Here is a 23,352-nt window from a genome sequence, read left to right as displayed (position 1 = left end):
ACAACGTGTTCTTCATATAAGCCAACAATCATTTTTCGAAAAATTACTGCAACGATTTAACATGAAGGACTGTAAACCAGTGTCAACTCCGATTGAGAATCGTTTGCAACTGCAAAAGGGTGAAGAATGCAATCGTGTGAATAAGCCATATCGAGAACTAATTGGATGCTTAATGTATGCAACTTTGACAACTAGGCCGGACTTGTGTGCAGCAGTGAATTATTTCAGCCAATTTCAAAGTTGCCCCACAGACCAGCATTGGTACCATCTAAAACGAGTATTGCGCTACGTGCGTGGTACTTTGGACTTTGGTTTACACTTCGAAGGTAATGACAATCTACCAGCTATCGAAGCATATTCGGACGCTGATTGGGGAAACAATGCGATCGATCGACGTTCGCTGACTGGCTATGTTTTCAAAGTTTATGGTAGTACGGTGAGTTGGTCAACAAAGAAACAAACAACAATTTCATTATCTTCAACAGAAGCAGAACTTATAGCATTGTGCATGGCGGCATGCCATGGCATTTGGCTAGTACGACTGCTGGAGGATCTTGACATCAAACTGGATTATCCTGTAGTGTACCATGAAGACAACCAATCGGCGATTCGAGTCATGGGAGAGGAAAAGGAAACCAGCCGGCTAAAGCACATAGACATCAAGTTTCGCTTTGTGCAAGATCTCATCCAACGGGGAATCATCAAACTGAAGTATATACCGACAACTGAACAAGTGGCGGATATTATGACGAAGGGTTTACCTGTAAAGCCGTTTGTTCTACATCGCATAGGTTTGGGATTAAGTGTTTTCAGAAATTGAGGGAGAGTGTTGGAATTATCAATTTCCTGTATATATATAAATAGAACTCAAATATAATTAAGTCAGTCTTGATCTGAGCTCCAAACGGAACAGACGTGTCTCTCCTTTAATTTCAATAATTATCATCGCAAAGAAACGGATGGAACCATTTTAGTCTTGATTTGTTGGAAACAGGACTGTTTTGACGGAGCTGAGTCCATTCTTTTTCAAAGATATCTCTTTGAACCACTTGCAAGATTCTGATTTCAGCTTTCCATAATTCGTCTGTGCTAATAACGACAGTTTCTTGCGAAGAATCACGTTTAGTTCTCATTCGAAAGCAATATGCAATTACTCGTAGCAATTTGTGGTAGTCAGAAAACTTGGATAGCAACTCGTTTACCAACAGTATTGCATCGCATGGGGGACTTTTGGTGGCAGCAGCTGTAGTAGTGATCGACCGACCTTCTATTGAAACCTCTGATGGTAGTTGAGATGACAGTTGGGGTTTGGGCCATTGCTCTTGATCTAGTTGGAGCCATGGCGGGCCATTCCACCAAAGGTCACAGTTGACGAGTTCGCTTGCAGTTAATCCCCGTGAAATATGATCTGCAGGATTTTCTTGGCCGTTTATGTGGCTCCATGTACAACTGCTAGTGGCTTGTTGTATTTTGGACACACGATTGCCGACAAAGGTGTTGCATTTCGACGGTGATGCTTGAATCCAGTAAAGAGCGACTGTACTGTCAAGCCAAAAATAGATATCGGCGTCTAGCTGCATAGCTTGCTGGATAGATTTGTATAGCTCACTTGCTACGAGGGCGCTGCATAGTTCTAGTCTGGGAATGCTTTGTGATTTAAGAGGCGCGACCCGCGATCGAGATGCTACTAGTGATGTTTTGATTTGGCCTGCCTTGTTAGTTGAGCGCAAGTAGGCACAAGCGCCGTATGCTGTTTGGGATGCGTCGGCAAAAATGTGGAATTGGACGCTAGTAGCTTCATTTAGTAGAACGCATCGTTGTATTTGTATTGTGTTAAGTAAGTTGAGCTCATTTTTAAATGATAGCCATTGTTTCTGGAGCTGCTCTGGAAGCTCAGTATCCCAGTTCCATATCGAGCCATCGCTGGCCTTAAGTGTCCAGAGAGATTGCATGAATATTTTTGCCTTCGTGACTACTGGTCCGATAAGGCCGATTGGATCGAATAATCGTGCAATTCCCGATAACGTTGAGCGTTTTGTGATCAGTTTTTCTTCAAATGGTTTGATGCGATACGTCATGGAGTCATTCAATGGATGCCAATGCAAACCGAGAGTTTTGATAATCTGGTCGCGGTCGAAACAAAATGACTCGTCTTCTGAAAGTTTGTCTTTTGAGATGGTTTGGCGAACTTGTTCATCATTCGTGGCCCATTTACGTAGAGTAAAACCACCTTTGGAAACAAGCGCAGTTAGTTGTGTGATTACTTCGGAAGCTTCGGCTGCGGTGGAAGTGCCGGTAAGTAAATCATCGACGTAAAAATCTTTTTTGAATACCTTGGCTGCAACAGGATAGCTACTGCCTTCGTCATCGGCAAGTTGTGACAATACTCGTGTAGCTAAATAGGGCGCACTAGTTGTACCGTATGTGACGGTACACAGTTTGTATGTTTGCAGTGATTCGGACGGTGTTGGCTTCCGATGTATCACGATGAGTTGTAACGATGTATCACGATCATCTACTAGCACTTGACGGTACGTCATTTTAATATCAGCGACTATCATGATCGAATGTTTACGTGCTCTCATGATGATTGATCGGATATCGTCCTGAATTGTTGGCCCTACCATTAAAACATCGTTCAACGATATGCCGCTAGAAGTCTTGCTGGAGGCGTCAAAGACAACGCGCAACTTGGTTGTTAGTGATTCTTGACGCGTCACCGCATGGTGTGGAAGGTAATAATGATGTTGGTTTGTGTTGTTATATTCTTCCTCCGAAATGCGCTTCATGTGCCCCAGTTCAGCGTATTCATCGATAAATGAGCTGTAGCTGTTTCTAAATTCGTTGTTAGAACTGAGCCGGGATTGCAAACAATGAAATCTACGAACTGCTGCCTTGCGATTGTCAACTAGTTTTGTGAGAAGATGTTCTTTCAGTGGAAGACGCACGACGTAGCGTCCGGAAGAACTTCGTGAAACGGTGCGACGAAAGTGTTCTTCGCACGCTGCATGTTCATTAGATTGTGCGTTGACTATTTCACCTTCCTCTATTGCCCAGAACCGTTCCATAAGTTTATGAACATCTTGAACCGTTGTAGATGCATGGTTGACTGTAATAGAAGAAGCTTGTGAAGTAGGTGTGAGTGTACTTACGGCTGGCCCCGATACGATCCATCCGAGCTCCGAGTTGACAAGGACTGGTTGATCCTTCCCGAGAAGTATTCGTCCAGCTGGTCTCATAATGTCGAAAAAGACTTCCGCGCCGATCAACACGTCAATTCGGCCGATGCAATCGAAGTGAGGGTCCGCAAGAAAGATGTTGTCAGGCAGGTTCCATCCCGTTGTGTCGATCGATGACGATGGAAGATTCCCCGTGACTCTTGGTAGTATGAAGAACTGTAGGTTGGCAAAGTATCGCCCAACCCGCGAGCGAAGTGTCGCTCGGATGCTCTGCTTTGCGGTTGTGTTGGTGGAACTGATTCCTGAGATGCATAGATTTCTTCTCTCCCTTGTTGATTTCATTTGCTGGGCTAGATTTTCGGTGATAAAACAACTCTCACTTCCTGAATCTAGCAGCACTCGTGCGTTGTGTTTGTGGCCTTCATCGTCAACGATTATGACAGTGGCAGTGGCCAGGAGGACTGTCTTATGTTGACCTGATGAAGCACATGTGATCGACTCGACGACCGATGTTGATGCTAACGTGGTCGGAGGATCTCGTTGATCTTCTTCTGATGACGGTACAGTAGGCGAGGGTTGTGGTAAAGAACACAATTGTGTATGATGGCGCTTGTGACAACTCTTACAGGTGCTGGCAGATTTGCAGTCACGTAGATGATGACCAGGACGAAGACAATTATAACATAATTTGTGCTGTGTGATGACCTTTTGCTTTGCATTTAAGGATAGTTTTTTAAACTCATCGCACGTGTACACAGGATGGTCTCTGTTGCAACAAGCACAACCCTTGGTGTTGTTGTTCGGCATTGTGGTTGTTGCAAATACACGTTGCTTGGGCGGTTTACCTGATTACGTTGATGGCAACACTTCTAACACTCCTACTCGACGGTACAGAAACGCAACCAAATCACTATACGAATCGATTTTCTTTTCTGCCGAATGTTCTTTCCAGCTTCGTAGTGTTGACGGATCGAGCTGACGGCTAAGCATTTGTATTAGAAGCGTATCCCATTGAGCAGTTGGTTCGCCTAATTGGGTTAATACATTTACATTGGCTTCGAAATTTTCTATCAGTTTGCGTAGTTCATTTGCACATTCCTTTTTCAGCGCAGCATCTTCAAATAATGCTTCCACATGCAACTGCTTCAATCTCTTTGGGTGGTTGTAGTGATTGAGCAACAGATTCCATGCCACGGAATAGTTTTCTTCGCTGATTGGAACGCTTTGTATTAGCTGGAGTGCTGGGCCGGATAGCGATGTACGCAGGTAATACAACTTTTGTACGCCTGAATACAGCTCCGCACTATCGATCATCGCGACAAAGATCGAATGAAAGCTAGACCAATTTTGTGGCTTGCCATCGAAGACGGGAAGCTTCACGTCCGGTAGCTTGATGTTAGATGCTGGTACACATGGTTTTTTATCATTTGCTTCAACAGCACTAGCTAAATTAGCTTCAGCATTATAGTACGCTGATTCCACGGTTTATCGAAGCGCAAGATTCTCCGCTTCATTGCCTTCATCTAGGGGCAACAGTTCATCTTGCAGGTCAATGAATTTTGCATATTGTTTTTGTAAGATTTGTTTGCGAATAATTGCCTCTGCTCTTTGCGTTTCTTTGTTATAAGACTTGGAAAATGTATGAATTGCCTGTATAGAGAGTTGCGTGGCCGTTTGCTGGATACGCAGCGACTTTACCCAACTAACCAGAATTGCTTAAGCAGCTCATTTTGGCACGCTAAAGATCGCTGCTCTAATTCGCCTTTTGCAGTAGATAAACAGCATCAAAGTTCCAGGCGGTCCTTCTAAATAGCGCCTAAGCAGCTTCCTTAAGCTACGGTGCCGGGGATTATTTTTCTTTGTGTTTTATTTTCAAGCAAGCGTCATCGATGAAATAAACAACAGGATTTGTTTTGTTTGTGTACATGTGTATATTTTTAAACCCTTAATATTCATAAATTACACGAAACGTATCACAATTTACTGTACAATCACAATCACTTCCTTCAAAATCCCTTCTTCAAAGAACTAATCTAACTTGTACAGCAGCAATGAGATGATTGGCGGCGTCTGTCTTTGACACTTTGACAAGACCCACCTTGTACCGATGTCATGCATTAAAAAGCTATGAAGTTCCACCAAGTTCGGTACACGTTCTTAACAAGCCTTAAAGTTCCATCATGAACCCTACACATAGTGTTAATCAGCCGCAAAGTTCCAAAGAGTACCATGTGCCTGTTAAAAAGCTCCATAGTTCCGCAAAGTGCCGTCTATCTCTTAATCAGCCACAAAGTACGACATTGGAACGATTTTTCGTTAAACAGCCCTAAATCAGCTATAAAGTATGAGCTGGCTATTTGGGTACCTTACGTGCCTCTGCCATTTCGTTTGTTTACACTCTCCGAATGACCACAATTCGTTGCTCGAAGAACTAAATGATGATCAATCGTCGATCCGCGATTCGAAGGACCAAAATGTTGGGATAACTCAAGTGATAACACTGGGTTTTTTGCTGTAGAAAAATGTAGAGTTCTTTATTCGCTGCTACTGTATCGCCATGTGGTTTTTGACACTCGCTTCCTGTTTCTGCGTCTTGCGCAAATGACACATGTGTTGTTGTGTTTACAAACGGGTTGAGTTCTTATCATTCGCGTTGCGAGAACATTCGCGTTGAGCGAACAGTTATGTAATTAAATTTCCGCAGCAATCCTGGTCACGGCACCAATTTATGATCGCGCAAACCCCTACGTTGTGTTATATTTTTTATGAAAACCAGAACACGCTATCGTAATTATGATGTATGAGCTTTTATTTCCGTGGTATTCTGCTTACAAACGTTCTTCGTGTGTGCAAAGTGACGCTGCTTTTCTTGGCGCACTTTTCTCCCATTCCCCCGTTTGACGGTTCTTGACAGCTACCTCCTGTCAGGTTGGCTCATACGATAGCTTGCTGTACGTGCTGGTTATGACAACTCTTCCCCACGAAAATAGTTTTTATTAATAACTCTATATATCTAGACGTTTTACTGGTTTTATCGTCCACGTAGATCGCCGCAACTCCGCATCTGGTATTATCTCTGCTAGACATGGAGGCTCCGACCGAAAACTTGGAGGTGTTGGGTTGGATAGTGATTTTTCTATTGACCTAGATGATGAATCTTTAGTTACTTTTTGTGAAATGTTGTTTTGTTTGATAGTTTTTTCCGATAGCAAATTATGTAAATCTTTACCTTTGCCAAAAATATACAAACCATTGGTACTGTTTGGGTTATTACCTACGGATCGCATTTGATCAATGTGACGTTTCCAAGTTTTTCCATCATCTAATTCTATCAAGTAGTGTAATTTGCCTAACCTTTCTTTTACTTTACCAAATTCCCACTTATTATCCTTAATGTACTCTCTGGCTGCTACCCTTTGACCATTTTGAAATTCTTTGATTTTTAAGGTCACTTCTTTGGAAGTTGTACTCGTTGATGGAATCATCAAGTCGATACGACTTCGTATTTGCCGTCCAAAAACTAACATGGACGGTGAGAATCCCGTACTTGGGTGTATCATTTTTCGATAAGACATTAAAATATTGCTCAATACTCCTGCAATTTCTAGACGACTACACTTCATAGCTTTCAGCTTTGCTTTAAATGTTTGAATGAATCGCTCGGTTTGTCCATTTGTGGCGGGATGGTATGGGGCGCTTAATTTATGAATTACGCCGTTAAACTTTAAGAAGTGAGCAAATTCTGTTGATGAAAATTGAGTGCCATTATCACTCACCAAAATTATAAGAACTCCGAAAGTACTAAATATGTTCCTGCATGTATTAATCGTGGTTTCTTTTGTGATGTTATTTACTATTCGGACTTCAGGCCATTTTGAAAATGCGTCTACTAGTATAAAAAAATAGCTTCCCATGAAAGGACCTGCATAATCTACATGCACTCTTTGAAAAGGACCTTCAGCTTTCTCCCAACAATGGATCGGTACTTTGGGTGGGTTTGCTCTTGTTTCTTGACAAGATTGGCAGTTGATAACCATATTTTCTATGTCCTTATCTATATTAGGCCACCAGCAATAACTTCTTGCTAATGACTTTATTCTCGATATTCCAAAGTGAGAGGAATGAAGTTCCTGTAATACTTTCTCCCTTAAAATGTACACTCTACTGCCTCGCATTATACAGTCGCTCTGTAAGGAAAATTCTTTTTGATCAATGCCAAAACAATACTTTGGAAGGATGGTTTTTCCCGTTCTGAGAGCTCGTAATAGCTCTTCAACTTCTGCATCGGTTGTCGTAGCCTTTCCTAATTCGAGCACTGTAAGTGGTAATGTTTGAATAGTGTTTATCTCCACTACATCAGGCTCTTCTATTTTGGTTTCCGAGTCCACTGATGGTAAGGGCAGCCTTGAAAACGCATCTGCGTTGTAGTGGTTTGCTGATTTACGATGGCGAATATTGTATTCGAATCCTTGCAAGAAAACTGCGTAATGCTGCATTCTCATTGCTGACATCGTTGGCAATCCTTTATTTTCTGCAAAGATTTGTGCCAACGGCTTGTTGTCGGTTATGAGTGTAAATTTCCGTCCATATAAGTATTGGTGAAATTTACGGACTCCAAACATGATTGCGTATGCCTCTTTATCAATTTGTGAATAACGTTGTTGTGTTTTATTTAAGGTTTGGGAAGCGTATTGCAAGGGTCTTTCAGATCCATCAGGGAATTGATGGCTTAACACAGCACCCACTCCATAAGGTGATGCATCTGTAGCTAATACGATAGGAAGATTAGGGTTATAATGAACTAACACTCTTTCAGTTTGCATTTCCTTTTTCACATGGGTAAATGCTTTATTGCAATACTCGTCCCATACATAAGGTATTTCATCCTTTAAGAGATTATTCAGAGGATAAATAACTGTACTTAAATGTGGGAAGAAACGACCATAATAGTTAATTAATCCCAGGAACGAACGTAACTGATCTTTGTTTCTTGGGATAGGCATATCTTGTATGGCTTTAATTTTCGTATTCAGTTTATGTATGCCATGCTTATCTACTACATATCCGCAATATTCTATCTGGTCTTCGAAAAAGCAACATTTTGATTTATTTACTCTTAAATTGTATTTTTCCAATCTTTTCAAAACCTCTTCCAATCTTTGTAAATGCATTTCGTCATTTGGGCCTGTAATCCGAATATCATCAATGAATGCAGTCACCCCTGGTATGCCCTGGAGGATTTGCTCAATCAACCTTTGAAATATTGCTGGAGCCGATGCTACTCCATACATCAATCTAGTGGGGCGAAATAGTCCTTTATGTGTCGATAATGTTAATATTTCGCGACAACAAGGGTTTACCTCTAATTGAAGATAAGCTTGGGAGAGATCTATTTTTGAAAATTTGTCTCCCTCGGCCACATTTGCAAATAATTCTTCTACAGTCGGAAGCGGGTGTTCGTCAATTATTAAATTTGGGTTTACCGTGATTTTATAATCCCCGCATAATCTAACATTCCCTTCCGATTTTTTTACTTGGACAATAGGAGTAGCCCATTCGGAATGATCCACTTTTTCCAGGACATTTTCTGAAACTAGTTTATCAATTTATTTGCTCACAGCATCCCGCACCGCAAATGCGACAGGCCTAGCCTTGAAGAAAACTGGCTTTGCATCTTGACGTAGAGCTAATGAAGCTTGTAAATTTTCAATTTTTCCTAATCCTGAACTAAAGACTTTGGGATATTTGTTGAATAGGTTTTCTAAATTTGAGCTTGTAGTAGATTTTTCCGAGGAGCAATAGGATACTTCATAGTTGGTTTTTAGAAAATCGTTTAGGTTTAAATTTATAGTCTTTATCCAGTTACACCCAAGCAGAGGATTCCTTTCTGATTCCGTAACAAGTAGTGGTAAAAAAGTTTCTACACTATTAATTATAGCCTTCACCTTGATTTCACCTAGCACATTTATCACACCATCACAATAACTTTTCAATTTGACGTTACTTTTTTTTTGTTATTACTAGTTAATTTGGCCCGGTTACAGGGTTATGCAAGATAATTTCTGGGGTATATAATAAGGTTATGGGGTATAGTAAAAATGCGTGCAACAGATTTTTTAAAAGGCAACGCAAATTCCATTTTGTTTTTTAAAGATAAAATTATTTATATTTCATATGGGACTAATCCCGAACCCATTAAAATTTTATAGAACTTATTCTGGTGCTGGAACTGATTCCATTCCCGTATAGGTGTAAGAATTAATCGTGAACCTGATCCTGGAACTGATCATAACCCCTTGCTGGTTCCTGATACCATACCGGTTGTGAAGTTGATGCCATTCCCATATCGGATCTGAAATATATCTTGACCCTATAGGGTAATCGTACCTGTAGTGGTGGTAGTACCAATAGTGGTGGTATGGCTCAAAAATGTGCTCCATACGATGATTTAATGAGTAATTAAGTATATTTATGTCATTATGAAATCTGGTCTTTTAAATATGGTGGTGAAATCCCTTTTAAAAAGGCTAAAAAATTTAAGTGCCATCATAGTACCATTATAGAGACACGTAATAGGCATGTTCCAAAAGTGGTCATAGTTATGAAAAGAATAAAAACAGGACACTGTAGATTTTTTCCGGTATATTGTTAACATTTCGTATTGTTTTCAGAAAAATAAGCAACAGAAATGAGTTTCCTTTAAGTAATCTACCAAAAAGGCCAAAATTCGCATATCCAACTGAGTCTACCATCGCTATACAGTCAATATTTTCATCACTCAAATTTATATATTTTTTACGGTCAAATTACATAAAAAATCAATATTATGAATGTGATTCTTGCTATTTATATGAAAACAACTTCAAAACTAATTTCTATATATATTATACAGAGTTTTTGAGATATCTTTGTTTACCAACACTATAGTAACACAATACTACGACTTTAGGAATCATACCACCATTTATAATTGTACCTCGAAGTCGTCACAAACAATGCTTTTTTTTGTTTAATTTGATGATAAATTTTTCACTTCCTGATACTTTAAATCTATTAAAGCACTTCTGTACCACAACACAATGCTCTACTATCGATACATTTACCCAACCGGTACTGAAATTGTATATATACCGGTATAATGGCTCTAAAAACCGTACCGGCCTTGGATTTGATCGCGAACCCACACCAGAACTTACACTGAACCCATAACGGTCCTGACCCCATGCAGATCCTGCAACATATACCTTCCGGTTCTGGAAGTGAACTACATACTGATCCTTTAATTGATTAAGATTCCATATCAGTCATGGAACAGATCCTGATTCCGGGCCCTGATGCTGCTTCCTTTTATATTTCGAGACCTGAATAGTACCTGAATCTGACTCACTAATGGAACCATCCAGTCCAGTTTTCCAATTTTTATTTCTTGTTGGATTAAGGGGTTCCGCGGTACTATCGTCAACTCGGTCGTCTTAACAACATGCTCATCCATGGGACCCATCCATGGAACATGGACCATCGCCCTAAGCAAGGATTGACTATCCGGCTAAATGGTAATAAGTATCAAAAGCCTGTATAGGCCGGCATGACCCGTTACTCCTTAAAGAAGGTTATTTGTTTCAGTTACTTTTTTGTGTGAATGTTCTCGCTACGTTTTCATGCATCCGGATTTACAGTGGCGGCCACCTAAAGTATGCTACCTATATTTTGACGTTGAGGCTTGCTGGACAGTTCTTTGGGCCACTTTTTGAAAAACTTAACTTACACGTCGTTGAAGACATTCTTCATGCTTAGACCAAAAATTAAGCCCATATATAGCAAAATCTCGAAAGACCACGGAAAAACGTTCAATTATTAAATACTGCCTGTAACATGTATCATTCTTCTCCATACCTGTCAAAACACTAAAAACTAAGTCGGCGTTGCGTTTTCTATAGTCGATGTGCTTGCCATTGTATGGATGTAAAGTAAGCAAAAAACATCCAAGCTACCGCTGGAAAGTAACGCTGATCAGCCTTTACTAGAATTTTATAATAGAGATATTAGGAAAATAATTTAATCTATCCCTGTTACTAATAAGGGATACTGCAGAGCCAGTGTCCACCTCAAAAATAAGTTTTCTGTCGGAAATCTCCATTTCTAGCAAAAACTTACCAGCCATATTTTGTATTGTTCTCATGTTGAACACGTCCACGATGTTGGCGTCATCGTCTGCGGGAAGCTCAGAGCTGCATTCTAGTGTGTGTACACTCGAACGATTTACTTTTGTCTGACATACTTTTGCAAGATGCCCCATCTTATTGCAATGATTGCAAATTGTCTTCAAGTGTCGGCACTTATCCGCAAGATGGTCTCTATCCCCACACCGATAGCAAGTTACTTTCCGTTGAGTTGACGCCGACTTGCTTTTCTTTTTATTCGCAGCAATGATGTGCTGAACTGGAAAGGGAGTAACGGTGCCTTGTATCTCATCTGTTGCGTACGACCTCATTAGGAAGTAAAAGCATTTATGCGGATGTAGCGAAGTAAAACACTTCAAGATAAAACACCTTAAGTTAAAACAAAGTTCAAGCAAAACACGCCTCAAGCGATAGCGCGCGCTTCAGAAAGCAACAAACATAAACAGGTAGTCAACCGTTCTCACGGTTCAAACGAGGAAGTAACTTTGCGCAATTCATAAACCATAGGTATATGTCGCATTAAATATAAATAAAACTTGTTATCAAAATAGTCATAGTTACAGTTAGCTGACCTATATGCGGTCAGCAACTAAATAGCATATAAGAGATGAAAACCTAAATAAAGTAAGCGCATTCGAACACAAACCTCAGAATCGCTCGTTTCTTAATAGTCGGAGGCACTCTCCGGTCGACGAAGGAAAAATATACCCGACTCGGTGTAAAGCACCGGCGTTGGGCGCTGCGACGGAGCAATACATCCGCCAGCAGCATTATCATCTGTACCTCGGTTAGACATTTCCATGCCGAAAGCTATGTCCTTTGCTTTAGCCAATGTCAGGTCACGTATCTCGAGCAGCCGCGATTGTATCGCACGGTTTTGAAGTCCGAACACGAATTGATTTCGCAAGGCTTTGTCAAGGTAATCGCCAAAACTACAAGTTTGAGCAAGCTTTTCTAATTCCATCAAATATGTGCTCAGTGATTCATTTTCGCGTTGTTTTCGGTTTGCAAACTTGAAATTTCCCAAAATTTCCAATGGATTTGGATTAAAATGCTCTTTGAGGATGGCAACAATTTCTTCGAACGTTTTTGTTTGCGGTTCATCATTCTTTAGCTTGTTGCACAATACATCGTACGTCGTACTACCCATGTAATGAAGGAGGTAATCGCGTTTGTCTTCTTCGGGAACACGATGAATTTTGAAAGCAATCTGTAGTCTTTCTAGCCATCTTTGGATTTTGCAGTTTGTTGGGTCGAATGGTTCAAACACGAACATTCCCGACATCTTCTTTGTAGCAGTAGCAGTTGTAATTTCAGCAGTATTGTCGGATCTTGTAAGACCAGTATTAGAAGGATCAACAGTAGCAGTAGCAACAGCAGCAGCCGCAGCAGCAGCAAAAGAACAACCAATGCCCGCTGGATTTATCGGCGGAAGAGTTTCTGTAGAGTTATCAGCATCAGCAGCCTTTGCAGCGGAGCGGGTGATGATTGAATAAGCAGCAGAACCAGCTTCCCTTGGTGGAGATGCCATGAATACAAACACAGCACAGTTTCGATTTGTACGGCTTTGTTCTATGAGCAATGTAGCACACGTAATGCTCGTTCTTCCTCGTCGCCAATTTATCGTAATTATGATGTATGAACTTTTATTTCCGTGGTATTCTGCTTACAAACGTTCTTCGTGTGTGCAAAGTGACGCTGCTTTTCTTGGCGCACTTTTCTCCCATTCCCCCGTTTGACGGTTCTTGACAGCTACCTCCTGTCAGGTTGGCTCATACGATAACTTGCTGTACGTGCTGGTTATGACAAACGCTTTCACAATTTTACATACTTTATTTAACGCGTGCTGTCGAGAGCCGTTTCTCTTTCGTGGTCGGTTACAAGAATGAATATCATTATGGCAGCTTATTCCCGCGATCTAATTCCCTACCAATACACACAAAAACAGCACCTGTCAATCGTTTCGTTTATCGGTGAAACCAAGGTGGATTTAAAAATATCAGGTGGTGGACTCTAGTGCCTCTAGTTTTGACAATTCGTCACTTGACGTAAGGTCCCCAGGATTCAAACTTTGTTTACATTTATTAAATTTGTTCATATACTTTAGCTACCCCATTTTTTCGATTAAATATTCCTTAAAAATATATTTTGGACTTTGCGAATTCTTATTTAACATTAAAACATGGATTAAAGTGTGTTATTTTGTGTTATCCCGTGAACTTATTTTATAACCTAAATAACCTAATCGGCCTTAACCCACTGTAAACCCAAGCGCCACAGATTAGGCTTAAACGACTGGAAAATTGAATATCCATAGAAAAAAAATGAAAGCTCCACAGCTTCATTTGTTTCATCAATAGATGGCGTATTACAACTCATCATTATATTGCTATCCTTTTCTTGCAATGTGTTTCGACAAGTTTCATCTAATCATGACCTATATAGCCTTCTCACTTTCTGAGCAAAAACCCATATGAATGGTCGTGTGGTCAGATACGTGGGTATCAACACCAACGACCATTACTCAAATCTCACTTGCTTCAGTGCTGGTGGTTTCTGTTGGAGTTTAGTATTTAAACAATCGTATCGCCGTTCTAGTTCTAGCGATGCATAACTTCAATGCGAAACCATACAACAGTACAGCGGAAATGAGAAAGCTCTCCTCCAAGCGATGAAGCTCAACTGGTTGGGGTATCCCACCAACAGATAGCGCCACCAGCTTTTTTGCTATTTTTAGAATGAATGAGTCGTTTGCCGTCTGCTAAACGAAGTCTTTCTATATTCCGTTTAGGTAGAGAACTTGAGTCGTTTAGAAGCCGTTTAGTGGTCGTTTAGTGGATTTGTGGCACTTGGGAAGCCACTTCAAACCCACATGGCTTAGTGGTGGTCGATTCAGTCGTTAACCCACCAAATGTTTAGAACAATTGGAGCTGTCAGTTCTAATAAGATGTATTGACCTTGCCCATGCTTGGCCCACCATTTCCAAACATGTTGACGAGAAAAAGATGGATCATGTGCGGGCTAAGGTCAATATGCTGAACATGATTTTAACACATCGATTACTTTAACTCATTCACTTACATCACAGCATAACTTCCGAAATATTATTAATAAGTAAACTGTGCACTGATCACCGAAATAAAAGAGTCCATTTGCAAGTAAACAAACACCCGCATCCACATCTTACACAAATATGTTTCACAACAAATGAACTTAAACACTCAAGTTGTATTGCTTTCTTTGCAGAATTAAACACATTTTGGGGTAAGACATGTTGAGCAAATGAATCACCCGTGCATAAAAAACTGACTCTAATAAACATTGAAGGGGCTGCTTCTGTAGATGTGTGGTTTAACCCAAGGTGTATGGATATTAGGAGGTGAAGTGCTCCAGAGCAAATTGACATTTCACGACTTGACATAACAATACTGGGGGCTCCGGTATAAAAATCGGGAAGGGCTGGAGGGGGATATAGAAAATTGTATGCGATTTGACATAACAATACTCAATGATGGCGCCCGGCAAACGCGCTAATAATTCACCTCCTCAATAAATACACCTTGGTTTAACCCACCACACTGACAGTTTTTTAGCTTTGTTCGATGCAACTTGATTTTTAGTACATGAAATTGGTGGCGTTTTCGGTATCTTGGTTATTTGGGAATTCATTGTGTTTTCGACATATTTGGTGATAAAAACTAAGAAATCATTATTTTTTTCAATTTTCACATTAATTCCTCATATCTACGAGACGCAAGGACAATTTACGTGAGATCCCAAATAACCAAGATACCAAAAACGCCACCAATTTCCTGTACTAAAAATTCAATTACATGCAACAAAGCCAAAGCACTGTCTGTTTGGTGGGTTAAGCCACACGGCGACAGAAGCGCTCACTTCAATGTTGTTGAAGTAAGTTTTTATACACGGGTAATTCATTTGCTCAACATGTTTCACCCCAAAATGTGTTTAATTGTGCAAAGGAAGCGATTAAACGTGTGGGTTAAAGTTCGTTTGTTGTAAAACATATTTGTGTGTTTGTTTACTTGCAAATGGACTCATTAATTTTGCTGGTCAGTGCACAGTTTATAGATTTATAATATTGCCGACGTTATGCTGTGATGTAAGTGAATGAGTTAAAGTAATCGATGTGTTAAAATCCTGTTAAGCATATTGACCCTAACCCGCCTTTGATCCATCTTTTCCTCGTCAACATGTTTGGAAAAGGTGGGCCAAGTGCGGGCAAGGTCAATACATATGATCGGAACTGACAGCTCCGATTGTTCTAAAATTTGGTGGATTAACGACTGAATCGACCACCACTAACCCACGTGGGTTTGAAGTGGCTTTAGTGGCCGATTTGGTTATTTGGGTATGTGCATTTTTGTGTTTCTATTGATTTTATCGAAAAAATGAGATATATTAACAAAAGATTTGATGATTTGTTTAGGTACGAAATTTAAAATCATGTGAGTAAGAGTTCTACCCAAATAACCAAGATACCGAAAACGCCACCAATTTCCTGTACTAAAAATCCAGTTGTATCGAACAAAGCCAAAAAACTGTCAGATTGGTGGGTTAAACCACACATCTCCAGAAGCAGCCACTTCAATGTTGGTTAAAATCAGTTTTTTTTTATGCACGCGTAATTCATTTGCTCGACATATATCACCCCAAAATGTGTTTAATTGTGTAAAGGAAGTAATGAAACTTGTGTGTTTAAGTTCATTTGTTGTGAAACATGTTTGTGTAAGATGTGGATGAGTGTGTTTGTTTACTTGCAAATGGACTCTTTCATTTCGCTGGCCAGTGCATAGTTTATAGATTTATAATATTGCCGAAGTTATGTTGTGATGTAGGTGAATGAGTTAAAGTAATCAATGTGTTAAAATCATGTTCGGCATATTGACCTTATCTCGCACTTGCTCCATCTTTTCCTCGTCAACATGTGTGGAAAAGGTGGGCCAAGCGTGGGCAAGGTCAATACATCTTATTAGAACTGACAGCTCCGATTGTTCTAAAATTTGGTGGGTTAACGACTGAATCGACCACCACTAACCCACGTGGGTTTGAAGTGGTTTTACAGTGGGTTAAGGCTGATTTGGTTATTTGGGTAATCTCACATATATTGTCCATGCGGCTTGTAGATAATGAGGAATTAATGTGAAAATTGAAAAAAATGCTTTCTTAATTTTTATCATCAAAAATGTCGAAAACACAATGAATTAAAGAATAAATTCACGGAATAACACAAAATAACACACTTTAATCCATGATTTAATGTTAAATAAGAACTTGCGAAGTCCAAAATATATTTTTAAGGAATACTTAAACGAAAAAATGGGGTAGATAAATTATATGAACAAATTTAATAAATGTAGACAAAGTTTGAATCCTGGGGACCTTACGTCAAGTGACGAATTGTCAAAATGCACTAGAGTCCACCACCTGATATTTTTAAATCCACCTTGAGCTAACCTCCATGCTAAATTGATGGAAGAAATCCATAGAATGAATGAAACTTATGTGATACAGTGACAATATGCAGTGGCAAAATGATTAAATGTCGAATAAAAGCATTTGTGTTGGATTTATGCATTTATTCCATGAAATAACTTAAGCATTTATTCCATTGTTGTAACTTAACGAAGATCTAGAAAATTCGCATAGAAAGAGAAACAGCAATACAGCCATCCCTGTCGATATTTTCGTTAATTTTGATCTTTTTCGTTGAAAATACCGGCTAAATTTTAAATTTTAACGAAACATTGACGAAGCCAGGAAAGCGTTACGCAGTGTTTTAAGCCCTGGAATTACTGCTGTATGGAAAGCTAAAAGTAATACTTTTAGGCATACTTTTAACGGTTTCTTAACAGGATTGCCCAAATAACCAAATCGGCCTTCACCCACTGTAAAGCCACTTCAAACCGATGTGGGTTTGTGGCCCAAATAGCCAGAATTGCTTAAGCAGCTCATTTTGGTACGCTAAAGATCGCTGCTCTAATTCGCCTTTTGCAGTAGATAAACAGCATCAAAGTTCCAGGCGGTCCTTCTAAATAGCGCCTAAGCAGCTTCCTTAAGCTACGGTGCTGGGGATTATTTTTCTTTGTGTTTTATTTTCAAGCAAGCGTCATCGATTAAATAAACAACAGGATTTGTTTTGTTTGTGTACATGTGTATATTTTTAAACCCTTAATATTCATAAATTACACGAAACGTATCACAATTTACTGTACAACACATCACTTCCTTCAAAATCCCTTCTTCAAAGAACTAATCTAACTTGTACAGCAGCAATGAGATGATTGGCGGCGTCTGTCTTTGACACTTTGACAAGACCCACCTTGTACCGATGTCATGCATTAAAAAGCTATGAAGTTCCACCAAGTTCGGTACACGTTCTTAACAAGCCTTAAAGTTCCATCATGAATCCTACACATAGTGTTAATCAGCCGCAAAGTTCCGAAGAGTATCATGTGCCTGTTAAAAAGCTCCATAGTTCCGCAAAGTGCCGTCTATCTCTTAATCAGCCACAAAGTACGACATTGGAACGATTTTTCGTTAAACAGCCCTAAATCAGCTATAAAGTACAAGCTGGCTATTTGGGGGTGGTCGATTCAGTCGTTAACCCACCAAATTTTAGAACAATCGGAGCTGCCAGTTCCGATCCGATGTATTTATCTTGCCCACCCTTAACCCACCTTTTCCAAAAATGCTTTGAGGAAAAGTTTGGTCAAGGGTTGGCTAAGGTCAATATGCTGAACAGGATTTTAACTCTTCGATTGATTACATTCATTCACTTACATCACTGCACTTAAACTTCCGCAATATTATTAGTCTATAAACTATGCACTGACCAGCGAAATGGAAGAGTTCGATCGCAAGTAAACAAACACACATATACAAATATTACACATGAATGTTTTACAACAAACCAACTTAAACACACACGTTTAATTGCTTCCTTTGCACAACCCAAATAACCAAATCGTCCTTAACCCACTGTAAAACCACTTCAAACCCACGTGGGTTTGTGGTGGTCGATTCAGTCGTTAACCCACCAAATTTTAGAACAATCGGAGCTGCCAGTTCCGATCCGATGTATTTATCTTGCCCACCCTTAACCAACCTTTTCCAAAAATGCTTTGAGGAAAAGTTTGGTCAAGGGTTGCTAAGGGATATGCTGGACAGGATTTTAACTCCTCGATTGATTAAATTCATTCACTTACATCACTGCACTTCAACTTCAGCAATATTCCCAAATAGCCAGCTCGTACTTTATAGCTGATTTAGGGCTGTTTAACAAAAAAACGTTCCTATGTCGTACTTTGTGGCTGATTAAGAGATAGACGGTACTTTGCGGAACTATGGAGCTTTTTAACAGGCACATGGTACTCTTTGGAACTTTGCGGCTGATTAGCACTATGCGTAGGGTTCATGATGGAACTTGAAGGCTTGTTAAGAAAGGGTACTGAACTTGGTGGAGCTTTATAGCTTTTTAATGCATGACATCGGTACAAGGTGCCTCTTGTCAAAGTGTCAAAGACGGACGCCGGCAATAATCTCATTGCTGCTGCACAAGTTAGATTCGTTAATTGAAGAATGAATATTGCGTGAAGTGATTGTGGATTATCAGTAAATTGTGTAAAATTTTGTGTAATCATCAATACAAAGGATTTAAAAATATACATATGTGTTTAAACGAAACAAATCTTGTTGTTTATTTCATCGATGACGCTTGCTTGAAAATAAAACACAAAGAAAAATAATCCCTGGCATCGTGGCATAAGGAAGCTGCTTAGGCGCTGTTTGAAAGACCCACATAGAACTTTGATGCTGTTTATCTACTGCAAAAGGCGAATTAGAGCAGCGATCTTTAGCGTGCCAAAATGAGCTGCTTAAACAATTCTGGCTATTTGGGTTATTAGTCTATAAACTATGCACCAGCGATATGGAGAGTTCATTCGCAAGTAAACAAACACACATATTCACATATTACATATGAATGTTTTTCAACAAACCAACTTAAACACACACGTTTAATTGCTTCCTTTGCACAATTAAATAACATTTTAACACAGGTGAAACATGTTGAGCAAATAAATTGCCCGTGCATAAAAAACTGACTTCAACAACATTGAAGCGGCTGCTTCTGTGGCCATGTGGCTTAACCCACCAAACTGATAGTTTTTTAGCTTTGTTTGATGGAACTGGATTTTTAGTACAAGAAATTGGTGGCGTTTTCGGTATCTTGGTTATATGGGAATTAAATAACATTTTATTACAGGTGAAACATGTTGAGCAAATAAATTGCCCGTGCATAAAAAACTAATTTCAACAACATTGAAGTGGCTGCTTCTGTGGCCGTGTGGCTTAACCCACCAAACTGATAGTTTTTTAGCTTTGTTTAATGGAACTGGATTTTTAGTACAAGAAATTGGTGGCGTTTTCGGTATCTTGATTATATGGGTTGAAACACACTTTATGTGAAGTTGTAAGTTGAAGTTGTGTGTAAGTTGAAACACACTTTTATTTAACTTTTAGATTAGGCGAAAGAACTCCGCAGGAGCCAAAGCCTCTCTAAACCATACTAACAACAACAATTTAACTTTTAGAATAAAATTTTATGCAGCTTCCCTGAAAATTTGAAGTTATTTCAATAACTAAATCAGAAGATATGATCTATTTACCATCCAGAAATGCAAGCTCCCATACAAAATGTATTACCTACCCGGGTAGGTGATCATAGAAGTAAGGAACACAAATTGAAAAAAAAATGTTAAAAGAATTATTTATTATTTTTTTGATTCTGATTTTTTTACTGGAAGGAAACATATTTTTCTAGGCTATCCTAAATTTTCAAGTCAATATATGAATTCTATCAAAAGATATTAATAATTTAAAACGCAAAACATACCCGAGTAGGTGGTTAAAGAAATGAAGGTTAAGGTGAAGGTGCTGGGGATATGAAGTTTAATGGAGTGCGAGGCCGCATGGGAGCTCACAGACTGCTCGGTTTTTTTCGCGGGAATAGTGGAAATAAGTTCCAAAGCAAACGCAAAAGCTACGAATGGATGCAATGATAGCAGCCAATATCTAATATTTTTATTTCCATTTCCTGCTCACAATTACCATATCCTGGGTAAAATTAGGTCTTAAGGTTTGTTTTGGTGTATGTTTTGGGATATGGAATGATCATGATCACAGCATGATCAATAGTTGATATTATTTACGGCTTTCACTTCATTTTCATCAAACTTTAAAACTGCTGCTATTGCATTGGTCATATGTTTCTTGCATTCAGTATCCTTTGATAATAAAAAACTTAGAACTACATTTTTTAAATATTCCAAATTTGATCCTTCTAATTGTCGATTCCTTCGTAAACGTTCCATCTCTTTTTCCATTGCCGATATTTGAGTTTTGTAAGTTTCTTCAATCATTAACTTTTCTTGGGCAAGTTTGCGCAACGAGGCTTCTGACGAGTTTTTTGAAGTTCTTAGAGCACTGATCTCTACATTCATTCGTGCAATTTCTTGTGCATAGTGAATCAAATGCTGATGATCCTCAGATAGCGATTGAAGCGATGTTACCATCATAAATGATGGTTCGGAATTACTATCCGAACGATCAACTAGCCGATTGCCTATTGCATCGTTATGGAACTCTTGAGTAGCAGAAGCCGAAGAAAGTGAAAGTATTTCAAGAGAGGTTCGAAGAGTTTTAATTTCTTCCTCTTTCTCATCCATCACCGCAAGCGAACGTTCGCGCTGATTTTGTAACGAATCTTGAAGATGTGTGATTTTTCTCTCAAATGATGCTTGCAATGCAATCAACGCTTCCGTATGTTTGACGGATTCATTTTTAAGAGCTATCTGTTGATCTGTTATTTTTTGTTTTAAATCGAATTCTATCTGAGCTGTTGATTGTTTTTGAATACCAATTTTTTGTTTTAGTTGCGAAACATTTTCTTGACATAAAAGAAGATCTCTTTTCAGTCGTTGATTTTCATCCATTGCTTGTTCGTAACGCCGTTTATACATTTTTAATTCGTTCGTTTCATCTGCATGTTGATCTTCTGGTGCTATCTCAGCTAAAAAACTTAAATCCTCTTTCCTCTCTGTAATACCTCCTGTTGAATGATTTTCTACCAATAACTGTCCTGCACCATAACCGTCCTCTATGGATTCCCGGTCATATTGAGGCGAATCATTGTTTTCTTCCACTCGCTTTGTTTTTAAGTTCGCAATTGCAGTTTTTAATTGCAAAATGTATACTTTATCCTGCTCTTTTATACGATCGTATCTGCCTACCATTTCACTAAGTTCTTTGATGCGGGATTCAAAGTTAGCCACACGCTCCTCGTGTATTTCTCTCAAACGTTTGCTGTTTTCTTCTGCCAGACGGACACGTTGTTTTTCTTCTGCTACAGCAATTGCATACTGTTTCTTTAGATGGTTCATTTCATCTTGCAACTCACGCAAAGATTCTTTTAAGTTGATTGAACTATTATTAGTTCCTTTTGAATCGCAGTCCGTTGGTGTTGTCTTCTTTGGATCAACAAGTTTTTTCGAAACGGTGTGTCGGTCCGGAGCAATAACCATAAACTGAGTTTTCAAATTTCCAAGCTGTAGCTCTAATTGCTCGTTTAGATTACGCTCGTCATCTAGTAATTTCTTCAACTCCCGAATTTTCACAGATTGATCTTCAGACGGTCCCATCCTCGGTCCGTAGTCTACAGGCGTATTTGGATTGAAACTGCTCATCTCGAATTGTGATTGAGATTCGAAATCTTTAATACGTCGCGACAGTTCTTCTATAATGGAATCCTTGTTTGCCAGTTTTTGGCGAAGTTGATTTCTTTCATATTTTGACACTTCCTCGATCCGGTTGCGTTCCGCTGTGATAGTGGTGAGATTGTTCATTAGAGTTTGTAGTTGTCCTTCAACCGATCCAGAGGCTAAAACTGCCTCAGAACATTCATGAAGTCCATTAGCCAAGATAGCCTCCTTGCCATCATTAACTTTTTGAAGTGCTTTTAAGGTTTCTTCTAATGCTGCTTTTTCTTTGACAATACCTTTGTACGCCACGATAATATCTAAAAAATATCAATTTTGATCGATTAAAAACTAAGCCATTGCTTTTTGGTTACAGTACATAAGGTTTACTTCGATGTTTCAGTAACAACATACCCTTGAGCCGATTTTCATAGCGATTAATGTGTTCTTTCTGAGAGCTAATGATGGATTCATATTCTTTTAATTTGTTTGATTCGTGCCTTTTCTTCTCCATGATGTAAATATTTTTCTCTTGAACTCAGAACAGCTTAACGAGATGCAGTACTTAGAAACAATATCTATTTAGGAATAATTATACAAAATTGCAACGTTTATAAGTTCACGCAATATAGAAAGTTTGTAAAAACCTAAAATACACAAATTAAAATAAAATAAACTTCACAATTCATAGTTTCTATTGCTGATATCATCTAGGGTACATTCCTATTGTCCAACACACAGCCAGATTTTCCATTATCTTCTTTATGACAGTACAAATAGACATAGAGCGATAACGTCGCGCACAACAACGCCTCGCGCGACAAAAAGTAGCTCAAATTGTCTCGCGCAACATTTATGCTTCAATCGAGACAATCGGACCATCCAGTTCTTTAACGAGCTAGACTTATTCCAAATTCAAAAAGATAAACTTGATGGAGTAGTTTGGAGTAGTACTTGTTTCAGTAATTCATCACTTTAAAACGACCAAAATCTGGAAACTAGCCTCTTAGCTTTAGTCCTCTTGTGCTGCACATGATTTCGTCCTAATTTTGGGCACTGATTTTGTTATGACCGATAATTGCATTATAATTCTGTCTTTTTTATGTTCGCCAACTTTTTCAAGTACAAAATTCTTAACAAACTTTTTAAAATGACCGAACATTCAATCCGGTCACTGCACGCACAACAACTAAAACCTCAATGCATGCTGCGATT

At 39.1% G+C, this 23,352-nt stretch overlaps 1 protein-coding gene across 1 annotated transcript; it reads right to left on the bottom strand.

Moving 5' to 3' along the window:
• Positions 1 to 20,127: 20,127 nt before the first annotated feature.
• Positions 20,128 to 22,906, bottom strand: LOC1274400 (GRIP and coiled-coil domain-containing protein 1). The gene is made up of 2 exons (XM_313518.5): positions 22,552 to 22,906; positions 20,128 to 22,457 (listed from the first exon to the last, which is right to left on the bottom strand). Exons 1-2 carry the CDS (start codon positions 22,649 to 22,651, stop codon positions 20,572 to 20,574), a joined length of 1,986 nt encoding a protein of 661 aa, XP_313518.5. The 5' UTR covers positions 22,652 to 22,906; the 3' UTR covers positions 20,128 to 20,571.
• Positions 22,907 to 23,352: the final 446 nt, after the last annotated feature.

Source organism: Anopheles gambiae, chromosome 3, assembly GCF_943734735.2.
Source record: "Anopheles gambiae chromosome 3, idAnoGambNW_F1_1, whole genome shotgun sequence".
NCBI lineage: Eukaryota > Metazoa > Arthropoda > Insecta > Diptera > Culicidae > Anopheles > Anopheles gambiae.
Note: the sequence above shows the minus strand (reverse complement) of the source record. Positions and strands in the feature narration are given on the sequence as shown.

Coding starts and splice junctions, on each gene's coding strand:
- LOC1274400 (XM_313518.5), bottom strand. CDS start 22,651: ATGGAGAAGAAAAGGCACGAATCAAACAAATTAAAAGAATATGAATCC. Junction 22,458..22,551: donor CTATGAAAATCGGCTCAAGG/GTATGTTGTTAC, acceptor GATATTTTTTAG/ATATTATCGTGGCGTACAAA.